The following is a 12,024-nucleotide window of genomic DNA, read 5'->3' as shown; positions in this document are numbered from 1 at the left end:
CCCCACAGTGGGGGAGCGCCTGAGACCACGTGTGCTCAAGGTTCGGTGACACTGAACACGCAGTTTTCAAATCGGGGGACCCGCGCGCAGTGAAGAATGAAACGAGGTGGGCGCTTTGAGCATGTCCACCTCAGGAAAAAGAAAATCATTCCTGGCGTAAGCAGCCAAAACCACCTTGAGAGCAGCCCGACAACAGAGCACTCTTCGGTGTCAGTCATGGTTTCGTGTGCACCCCGTGAATGTTCTGCGACGTTGACAATACTCGCTTTTTTTGTGGAACGTCACAAGGGGCCTATGTCTACATCATACTAGTGGCGATGTCACGAGGTGCTGAAAACACAGATGAGCACTCCCGCTTACTTCAAAACCGAATTAACATATCTTAAAGGCAACGTTCCGTTAGTCATAATTTGGTCAGAAGTGCCCACGCAATGCAGGACTATCAAACAACACAAGCATCTTGAGTTTCCAAATTTGGTGTCAGGGGTCCTTTAACAGTGCAACAAATGATTTCATCCCATGTATTTGAAATAAGCTATTATTTGACTTCAAATAGCAAATTCTTGAATTAACTACAAATTGAATAGGAGGGACTATAAGAATTCATTCTGAAATTTCAACCACCCCTAGTTTAAATATCTACCCATACACCAGCTCTTATTACCATGCCACTTCTTTTACCTTCCCTTGGTTCACGTAGGCCATGCTTTATGCCTAAATCCATCACTGCCCATGTCTCTCCCCCCGTTATGTAGCTGTGTGCTAGGAGTGCTTTTACTCTTCTTCCGATGCACAATACCTGCCTGTGCACATACATGTCTAGCATATGTAGCATCTGCAACATGTGCTACTGACCAACGTTACTAGAACAAACTCAGTTTAAAAGCTCCGCCGGAGAGGCGGTCCGCGTGGCGGTCGTGAGAACTAGTGGCGCTGCAGTCACATCTAGCTCCCGCGGCTGGCGCTTGTTGTGATCGGCGCCGCCGATGTACGAGCGCACGTGGGTTACAGCGTCGTCTGCGCTTTGTTAGCTCGTCATTTTTGCGACTGTTCTTGTCCAGGCTTAGCGTCTTGTACGAAGACACGTGCATGATGTACAAAGCGTAACGAGGGCGAACAGATTCACAGTGCGTTATGCCGACTTGCTTTGCGCCGGGCTGCAAGAGCGGCTCCGCTTCACGACACTTCTTCGGACCTCCAAAAGACCCTACGCCATTCAAGCTTTGCATCGCAAAGATAGAAAGCTTACTGCGAAATGCAAGGTCTGTGACGTTCATTTTGAGAGTGACGACATTGTAAAGCACTATCGTCGTGTCGTTGCGGGACAAGAAGTTTTGACCCAAATGGAAAGTGGGAACTCGCGCCAGGTGCCGTGCCGCGTTTGTTCCCAGCACTTCCACCCCACATTTCAAAGCCAAAATGTTCGGGGTTTAGGCGCAAATCCCCCCCCCCCCTAAAATGCACGGCGTCCCACGAAAGCCCAGTGCCCAATTTGGAGGAGCCGCCAGAAATAGAACAGCAAAACGAAAGGCAGGCGATTACCTATAGATATACGCTACCGAGACTGAGAGTTGCATCACACTGACATTCGATCAGTTGTCAGCTGTTGCTATGCCTTCAAAGCAGTGGATTTTCGAGAGATTTTACGACGAGGTATTGAACAAGATGTGCGGAATATTTTAGAGTCACTGGCTCGGGAACGGGCTGCTCAGTGCAAAAATTTGACACGGTACACATAGAAAAGACGAGGACCAGCGCTGGTCCTCGTCTTTTCTATGTGTACCGTGTCAATTTTTTTGCGCTGAGCAGTTTAATAATGGAATACCAACTAGCCCAATCCCACACTTTGCTTCGGGAACGGATGCTTATTTGTGCAAAAGATAATTGTAGTTGACGAGCAGTTTAACTGCGTAGTGAACGGCTACAGCACGAAACGCAAACGGCTGTCGTACAGTGTAAGAAGTGCTGCGGGCATGGAACATCTGCTCGGTGAAGTTGAAAAACTGAAGTTGAATACTGCCAACTCTTCTAGCGACAGAGTACGCGCGAATAACTGCTCGGTGCTCACATCACGGCCGATCTGTTCGAATTGTTTAAGGCACCGTAGAAGGATGCGACATACGTAGAAAGATGAGACACCGAAAATATAACTATCCGCTGAAAAAATTGCTCAGAGACGACATCTATTCAATAAAATCGCACACTGACATTTCATTTACCGAGTTCTTGTAAAATTTTCTGATTTTGGGTCAGTATCCCTTTAACCGTCGCGAAAACGTGTCTTGTAAACATTGCAAAGCACTGGTGATGTTTTTCGAGAAAGTTTTTTTCAATAAATTGTAGAAACATGAGTACTGTTTTTCTAGAACGTTTTTGTATCTCGAGTAAGTACGCTTCTTTGTACACTGTAAAGGCTTTTACAAACGTGTTGGGTTGTTCTTGGTCTATATAAGACGGCAGCGGTTAAAATTGTGGTGGTAGTTATAAAAATTTCGCTGAAAACCCTCATTCGCTTAGAAACTCCTATGCTTGGAAGTTAAACGCAATGTAGACAGCTCAGATATTGTCACAGGATCGTGACGTCAACAAAGGCAGCAGTCAGCAGGTCCGAGATGAAACTCTTTATTTGGCCGAACTTGTGGCCGGGAAACTGAAAGTCAAACTACAGCAATACACTGATAGCAGCGAACAGAGCTTCGACCGTCGATCAACTGACAAACGGTCAAGCGCGTCGGCTTTTATAAAGGCGCTATCGAACTTTCCAGCGATATCGCTGGTGGTGGCGTTATCTCTCGACAAAGCTGGAACATTCGCGTGCAGCGCGCAATCTTACCAAAACGACCTACTACAATCGCGAAGTTTCTCGAACACTGCTTCGTGGACAGCGTCGAGCGTTGATAACCGTCCTTGCTGGTCAAACCCGAGTACATCAATATAAAACAAGAAGTGGGCGTGGCAATACAGACCGAACATCGATTCTTAGCCAATCAATGAACAACGCACGCGGACCAATGCATACAGACGACCTTATGCATATCCACCTAACTAGTACAATAATAAAGTTGCCGCGCAGTTGCCGCGAGCAACTGCGCGGCGGACCGCGGCGTTATGCCGTGGCAGCAGACGACGCGCCGATAGTGGCGCAAGACGGAACTGCAGCGCCGCTAGTTCTCGCGACCGCCGTTCGGACCACCCTCCTCCGCTGGCGGAGATACGGAGCTTTGAAACTGAGTTTGTTCCAGTAACGTTGCTACTGACTGTCAGTTTTTTGACCACCAAGAAATGCACTTAGCAATGGCTCAATGTACTACAGTAATGCAATGACAACATATCTACTCCAATTTTCAAGTGCTCATGAAGCTGCTTACTGCCACTGCATGCCAGCTAATGGATAAAAAGAATGATGCACAAATTGCTTTTATCACAGCACAACTGCACAACACATACAGAAGGGGGGTGTTCTGATAAGGATAGTCACAGGGGTATCTCAACCATTTCTGTGTTACAGAAAAATCTCAGTAAGTGGAAATTGCTTAACCCCTTAAGTGCTGAATAAATCCCCAAAAATTGTTCAAAAATTGCCAATTTTTTTTATGACGTGAAATGTTTCAGTAACATGTTCAAAACAGAAAAATACTAGCGAAAACATTTAACGGCAGATAAAATGCTTTATTCGTCATACTTCGCACTGCCATGTAATACCCCATATACCTGGGGCATTTTGATATGTACTATTCCGAAAGAAATTTTTGCAACTCCAGAAAGTAAGGGTTTCATTTGACTTCCCGTGGACAAAATGCACTATTCCTTGTTAGTTCAATTCAAACTAGATGAGGCTACCATCTGTGCGGTAGCGTTCAAAGCACGGCACTCTGCCATGTTCATTTATAAAGCGCAGGAAATACAAGGCACGCATTTCACCGTTTCATGCGCAGACTCTCATTCAATAAAAGCACCAATCATGGAACCTGTGCTGCCATCTATGTTTTAAATAGGAAAACACCATTGATGAGCTGGGCTCGTCAAAAGCCCCTTGAAACATTGCTGAAGAGCCATAACGAGCACAGGTTGTCATAAGCGCTTAAGGGGTTAAACAGAACTGCCTCTAATTTGGACGGTTTGTATTTGGTTACAGCACACCTATACAACATTCTCAGTAAATGAAACTCCTGTTCCATTTAATGAGGTTCTACTATATATCATTCATAGTACAAAAGAAAATGATGAACAAAGATACACAGGCTGTTGTTTCTTAGCGCCTTTCTGCCTGGAAAAGTAGGCTGGGTTCCGATTAATGGAGTCAGCATGGACATGCCTATGACTACCCTTATATGAACACACCCAGGCATTATTCTAAGGTGCACTTCCCCAACTGCATCAGCAGACATAAATGCCAGTCCGAATAACTATAAAGGCCCGAACACACTAGCAGAAAAACACACGCAGCGGGCCGTCGCTCGAGAAACGCTGCTGCGGCGGTGCATCCACACCAACTCATGGCAGGCCCTTTCTTTTTGGACTGTTGCACGGGGGTACAAATGCTGGCACCGCTCCCTCCACAGTACGTTTTTGGGGGGTCATGCCTATTTACAAAAGCCTAGAGAGGATTATGTCGGCTCCCAGAAGCCTTCGTTGAAAGAGTGCAATACCACCTCGATTGCGCGGCAAATACAAAGCTTACTTGTAATAGAGAGTGAGATATGCACGTACGAGTTCTAAAAACCTGTCCCTTCTTACACCTCTGTTCAAACTATAGTTCAAACCTATGCCTGAAAGACAGAATGACCAAGCCAAACCAGCGCTAAATGAGCTTCCCCCTCCGTGCGAAACCAGCGTCCGGGCAGGTCCCCCTGCTACTGAGCGCGTAAGTCAGAGAAGGAGCGAGGCAGAAAGTGTCCTCTGATTGGTCTCCTCAGAAAGTGGCGAGCCGTGTGCCACGAGATACGGCGCACGGATCCATTCCTCTTGCAGCACAAAAATGCTGTCGCGCGGCCGCTTTGGAAGCTTGCGTTTTGCCGCCGGTGCGGCGCAGCGATTGTTTTTCCGCTAGTGTGTTCAGGCCTTCAGAGTACCAATACTTTGCGCAGTTTCTTGAAAAAAAAATCTGTGCAATGAAAAAAATGAGCAGGATAGCCCAGCACCTATACCTCCATTGAGTGCAGCTTATCAGTCATGTTCACTACTTGACTCCATATGAGCATCGCTTATTACTGCACTATGGTTGCCGTGCTGATGATGAGAAGTGCCAAAGCAGTGCGTAGCAGGTAGTGCATTGACAGTGGAAGTACAAAGCGATGACGCATAACATGCATCATATTGTGCACACGACAAGTGCTGCGTAGACAACAAAAGCTCTCATACATACAGCAGCATAACATATAATGTACTTTGGATGCATGTGGTGCTTCCACAATTACTGCAGCCATGGCTCAGCAAGAGCGGCACCCAGACAGAAATAAAGCACTACAGTATGGAAGTGATTAGTTTTATCGATAGTCTGCCCCAGTCCAACCTTACAACGTCTTGATCACTGTGCTCGCGCCTTGAACACATTCATAAAAAAAAGTCGTTGCAGTCAGTGAAACCAGAGCAAGCAAATGAAAATTAGTTACAGGGGTTCAGTACATTACGTAATTTTGTACATCAAATATCCTGGCGGATTCAATTCTATAAAGGCACACAATGTTCATGCGCAGTTATAACAAACTGCTTAGGGGACACTTCTGCAACTGCTGTAAATCTTGCACTCTGTTCTAATGTCTTAATGATTACTAATGTTCACCTCTCAATTTCTGGGGGAAAATACCGACAATGTGAAGCAAGGGCACCCACTTGGAACAAAACGTGCAACCTACAGCTGCAAACTACAGTATAGTATTTCCCTTACCCATACAAACAAGTGCAATATAAAAGGGTGCACCTTATTCCACCACACTGTTTAGACATAGCCAGTATGTATGACCACAGTCAACTGGTGCATGGCAAATTGTCACAACAAACAAATGATTTCATGACCAAGTCATTACACCAAAAATGTCAAAACGTTAAAAATCTCAAAGAGCACTGCCCAAAGTTACTATGTTTATACTGGTTGAAGACAAAAACTAAATAAAAATATTGGAATACAGCTCTCTTCTATTCTATTTTGAGTTAACAAACCCCATCACAAAAACAAAACCACTGAAAATTTGATGTCAACACACTGTAGAAACATGGTAAACATCTTCCACAGTTTGTGATGAAATAATTAAACAGTAGAATCTAAATAATACCGATTTCAGCAGACCTTAAAATATTTGTATCTCAAGTTTGCATCATCCATGACAAATGACAGCCAGAGTAGCAATCTGAAAGCCAGCCACCTGTTTATCCATGGTGATTACTTTAGGTTTATGAAGTGATTAAGGACTTTCTGAGCCATTCTTCCACCAATGTTGCCGAGGAGACTGCTTTGAAATGTTTAAAGCACCACACAAGCTTTTTCATTCCTACGTTTAGTGCTCACTTGATACCACACTAAGGGCTTTTTAAGAGCCCATGTTTCAACCACATTCACGGAGGAGTGATATTTTAAAACTAACTTAGAAGCAGTAAAAGAACTTGTAGCAGAGAAAACATTGGTATTCCCACTATTGCCAGGCGTGCGGGAGCATTTAAGTCATTTCAAAACAGAATGCGACACACTTACTGCATAGCTTTTCAAAAATATTGATCAACGGTGAACATATTAAGTTTTACTGCACTGAATATCTAACATGTTGGCACTCCTTTATGCAGCTTTTATGCAGCAGAGTACATGATATGCATACCTTAAAGACTGTGAATGCTATTGTCTGAAGTTACAAGCATTTCAGGACTGCCCATGGGTGCAATGTAATGGGTGCAACAAATGTAGGAAAAGAGACTGAAAGGCATGCAAATAACAACTGCCACTGCAGCTCAGATCAGGAGAGGAATGAAAGTTAACAACTGTTGGCAAGTGCTGAAGCGTTGCATGCTATGTCTTAAATTATAGTAGTGGGTCTCTTAAACCTGCACAGTCCGGTTGCCACATTTTCGTTGAGCACTGCTAGGACAGCAGAGCAGATTAATATAACCACAGTAATAATATTAATAATAATAATAATAATAATAATAATAATAATAATAATAATAATAATAATAATAATAATAATAATAATATCTGGGGTTTAACGCCCCAGAACCACGATATGATTATGAGAGACGCCGTAGTGGAGGGCTCCGGAAATTTCAACCACCTGGGCACTATCACACTAGCATGGATCTACAATAGTGGCCGAAAGAGTGGTGCTTCTGCTTTCCTGGCGATTAGGTTTAAATGTAAAAGGGACACGAATGCAGTGTCTTCACAAGCAAACACACAGTGACAGTACACTGATTTCAACGTAATAAACACTATCTGCTTGGATGCCCATTCAATGTTGGGTCCTCCCGAACTTCCTTGCACCTTGATTAGGGCACTATTGCAGGCACAAAATACTATGAAAAAGAGTATGGTCTCTAAAAAAAACACTCACTCTTTAGAGTTGCTGTCCACAGCCATTTTGCGGAAGACATCCTCCATATCCCTGTGGGCCATTTCAAAAGTGGTCTTCTCCTTGTCGAAGTTGCGCCGCTTCTCTTCTAGCTCGAGCTTCTGCTGCTCCAGCCCTTTCTTCATCTGCTCGTGCCTTCTCTGCAACTACATAAACACCGTCCCATTGTCAGTCCCACTAGCAGCTTATTCTTCATGTTAAGTGTCAAACTTTAAAGGGACTTAGAAACAATTTTTATGCCCCCTGTTTTCTTTATTGCAACAGAAAGCTTACTGATCAAAGTGTCTAATCACAGAATGATAATGAGGAAAACAGCGTGCAACATTTATAATCACATTTTTTTCGATTGCGCTGACTGTGAAGTACTATACACACAACACATGCTGACACTTTAACGAGCGTGCAAAACATAGTACGCGATACCGAAACTACCACTGAGACGCGACCGCGTGAGCAAAGCCGGGCGCCGGGTGAAGCGCATAATAATAATAATATCTGGGGTTTAACGTTCCAAAACCATGATATGATTATGAGAGACGCCGTAGTGGAGGGCTCCGGAAATTTCGACCACCTGGGGTTCTTTAACGTGCACCTAAATCTAAGTACACGGGCCTCAAACATTTTCGCCTCCATCGAAAATGCAGCCGCCGCGGCCGGGATTCGATCCCGCGATCTTCGGGTCAGCAGTCGAGCGCCATAACCACTAGACCACCGTGGCGGGGCCAGGCGAAGCGCAGTTCGGCGAAAATAGAACCTTTGAACCCCGCGCGTCGTTCCCCATGGCAATGCCAAAAAGGTTCTTTTTTCCATGAATCAAACAGAAACGAACAAACAGCATTGATGCCTCTTGATGCACGGAAGGTTCTTTTTTTTATTGCAGCTAGTTGGATTACTAGTGATTAATTGTAGTCGGATGCTCTCACGTCATCGGGATAATTTCCAAAATGTCCCACTCGTGGCGCACGTCGTGTGATACATTTAGCTTAATTTCTCTGTAAGTAGGGCACTGCTGCTGATAACACTGCTGTTTTAGACGTCATACATTGAGCTCTCACTCTTGACATAAAATTTTTATTTGCCTTTAGTGTCCCTTTAAGAAATGTATAAATGCATTCCTTTTAACATCACTCAACTGTCCTGTGTTACTCAACGAGAGTAAAGTCATGCTGTAAGTATGGTGCATGAATTCCAAACACGCTAGGAAAAACTTGTTCAGGCTAAACTAAAAGATTAGTGTAAAAACCCAATTTTTAAAAATAGCCAGCGACTCATTAAATGTTCACACTACCGTAAAATGACGAGCAAGCGCCCCCTCCCTTTTTCGGAACATCTGAAAAAAAAAAAAAAAAAGGACCCCCCCCCCCCCCAAATGACCGAGCAAGCGGCCCACCTCCATCCCCCTCCTCCCCTGTGGCCACTTTTTTTTCAAAGCGAGCATTGCTTGCGTAAAAAGAACCACAAGAATTAGTACATTGAATGCGTACTCAGCAGGTGTGGCATATCTAATGTACTAGATGGTTCGGAAGATGCTGCGCTGCACGCCAGGCTCTCTGGTGTCAGCGATGTACCAGCAGAAGACCGCAGGTCTCTGCAGGCTGAGTGCGCAGATTTAACATTTCCGTCTGACTATGAGGAGTCGTTTGACGAGTTTGACAGTGACCAGGGGGAATAAAACCAGTAAATAAGTGAAGCGTTTCATCAAAACATGGATGGGCATTTTTTTCATTATTGCATCTCTCCCACCACCATCTTGAATTGTAGTCTGGGACCGAGCAAGTGCCCCCCCCCCCCCTTCAAATCTGGTCAAATTATCCTTCACCGTAGGGAGGGGGGAGGGGGGCGCTTGCTCGGCATTTTACGGTATGAACAATTTCCAAGACATGCTTTTCTAGTAGCGCATCCTCTTGGTAGCATAGGCATCACAAAATTTTGTGACAAATTATTGCAATATTGTGGCGCAAAATGAAGTCACAATAAGCCAAGCTGTCCTGCATAATAAGCTCTAACAGATATTCAAATTCTGCCGGCCTATAGAAGATGGGTTCACTATACTATATAGTTTGCTGCGTACTTATACAAAACAAAGAGATAGACAGGTAAATGCACTAAGTGTGTGGCATAATTGTGACAGCACAATGAATACTACAGTAAAAGGTCATTAATTCATACTTCATCAATTTGAATTTTTCAACAATTTTAACTAACTGGCACAGTCTGGCCACACTCCATAAACCTTCGTATACTAAAGAGCTCATTAATTCAAATGCAAATCAGGCCAGCCGAGGATAATTCGAACTGCACGTTGTCATGGCTGGCCCTCACTCTGATAGTTACTTTCCCCGCTAAGCAATAGTAGGCGCAACTTGCCAGCTGCCACCACCACAATCCTATGATTACTATTGTAACCAATGATGCCTCAGCAACAGTGCCCTTGAATCTTGAAGGCGGTCTGAAACTTGTCATGGCTGCCTCGAATGTGCATGTACAGTAAAACCCCGGTGATACGAATCTCGCGGGGTTACCAAAAATATTCGTATCATCAGAAATTCGCATCACCAGAAAACATGGAAAATTAGTATGCGACAAAAGAAAGTTGGCACACGTTTTGATTTAGTATTTCCCAGGGCCGCACCGACGTCATGAACAGCTCTGAATGATTGCCAGTAAAGTTTTTAGACGTCAACGATCATACTTGTACTCGTAAATATACAGTGCGTGCGCGCGTGTGTAATCAATGAACCACATGTGTTGTGACCCGTGACCGCTAGTAGCCCCTTACTACGCTTTTCTGCATAACACCAAAGTATTGCGGCGAAAGTGACCTTAAGAAGCGCTTTGTACGCGATAGATGAAGGCCAGAAAATTTTAGAATAGCTGTCCTTTGTTCCTGTTACCTTCTTATCGCGTTGGTGTTGGGGGTGCTTTTCGAGAGATTTACAGCCGTGCCCGCACAATCTGGAGGTTTGCTCAAAATCCGGGAGCCTCCCGTGCAAATCTGAGAGTTGGCATGTGTGCACGTATGCTGCGAGGTCAAGCTGCTTCGCCAAGACTGTCCACTCCGTCTCTTGGGGTCTTCGTCCACCTTTCATGGGACTTCATGATGAACCCACAACCCAAGTTTCAGTCTTGTTTCATAGAACGCCTGATTGCGAGGACATGGCTTGCATCGATGTTAACACAGTACAAAGACGCTGCTGCCTCGAGCACGGCAGCACGCATCAACGCAGTGGGGGAAAAAAAAAGAAAACAAACGCGACGTCAACGCAACCTGTAATTTAAACGCGAAGGCGCATAAAGGCCTCCAAGATTCGCGCGCACAATCTTTGAGGCAACGACGCACCGTTGACGGTTGCGCAGCGCGCATGCCCGCACCAGCCGCGCATGCCCGCACCAGCCGCGACTGCCGCGCCTTTCGCGACAGCGCGGGCAGCCCCTGTTCGTACCTGTGCGCTAGCGTACGTTCATATCAAACGTCACTGGGTGAAAATCGGTTCGCAACAACCGTATTCCAATACATTGCAGGCTAATGGGCCCTGGCCGGGACCAAAGAAAAATTCGTATCACCCCGAAATTCGTACGAGCCGTGATCGTATCACCGAGGTTTTACTGTATGTGCATCAGCACCAACGGTCCACAGTGGCATGCGTAGAGACATGCACACTAACCAGTGTGTTTTAGGTCCTCTTTGAGAAAACTATCCAGCATTTACCGCACGTCTCCAGTCGCAACAGTCGAGTGAGTAAGAGAAGTGACGTAGTAATACGATTGCTGAAATGTGGGAAAGTGCATGACTTATATGCCAATCCTACACCAAGGCAGGTAGTTTTGGCTGAATTTAGAAGAAAATGCAAGTGCTTGAAGTGTGCTGCGTCAACATGACGAGCATGCAAAATTGAAGTTATATCTAATTGACAGATGCACAGGGTTGAGACGGCTGAAATTGAATTCGGAGCAGTTTTTGAAGCAGCAAATTTTTTATTTTGGAGCAGAAGAGCCTTGATTTGGAGCAGTCAGTGGTATTTAATACCTGTGTCATATTAGGAGCTTAAAAAAAAATAAAGAAAAATGTAGCATCTTGGGGAGCCAAGTACACATTTTAATCGGCTTAGAATACACATAACACTGAAACAGCTTCTGCAGAAAGTTTTCTTTTAACAAATTATCACCCGGTATGAACTACACTACCTTTTTGCATACCACGCAACCTATCTAGCACGAGTAACAAACAACATATGAAACAATTGAAAAAAGGTTCTGCAAACTAGGTTCACTTCGTAAACACTCGGGGAAAAAAAAAAGTAATTGCACAGGGTTTGTAGTTACATAGCAGCAGAGCTTTGCCTGAGATCAGCGATATGATTTAGCAGATTACTGCTTTGGTTTTTTGTAGGTTCCCCAGAGCTTCCCGTTGGTTACACTTTGTCAGAACATCACAATAAGCGCCTTCAGCTATTTGGTCGGCCGCGTA

General features: G+C 44.7%; 1 protein-coding gene across 5 annotated transcripts in view; it reads right to left on the bottom strand.

The window, feature by feature from the left end:
* The window catches only part of LOC119373880 (septin-7), an 86,916-nt gene that overhangs the window by 15,873 nt on the left and 59,019 nt on the right, over positions 1-12,024 (bottom strand). For all 5 annotated transcript variants that reach the window (XR_007417864.1, XM_037643971.2, XM_037643947.2 and 2 more), the window contains exon 11: positions 7,539-7,702. Coding sequence is in view for 4 of the 5 variants with exons in the window: in XM_037643971.2 (XP_037499899.1) it covers positions 7,539-7,702 (164 nt within the window). In the remaining variant the exon portion in view is untranslated. The remainder of the gene's footprint in view (positions 1-7,538; positions 7,703-12,024) is intronic.

Source organism: Rhipicephalus sanguineus, chromosome 1 (genome assembly GCF_013339695.2).
Source record: "Rhipicephalus sanguineus isolate Rsan-2018 chromosome 1, BIME_Rsan_1.4, whole genome shotgun sequence".
NCBI classification, from domain to species: domain Eukaryota; kingdom Metazoa; phylum Arthropoda; class Arachnida; order Ixodida; family Ixodidae; genus Rhipicephalus; species Rhipicephalus sanguineus.
The sequence above is the reverse complement of the archived record's forward strand: the minus strand, read 5'-3'. Positions and strand labels throughout refer to the sequence as shown.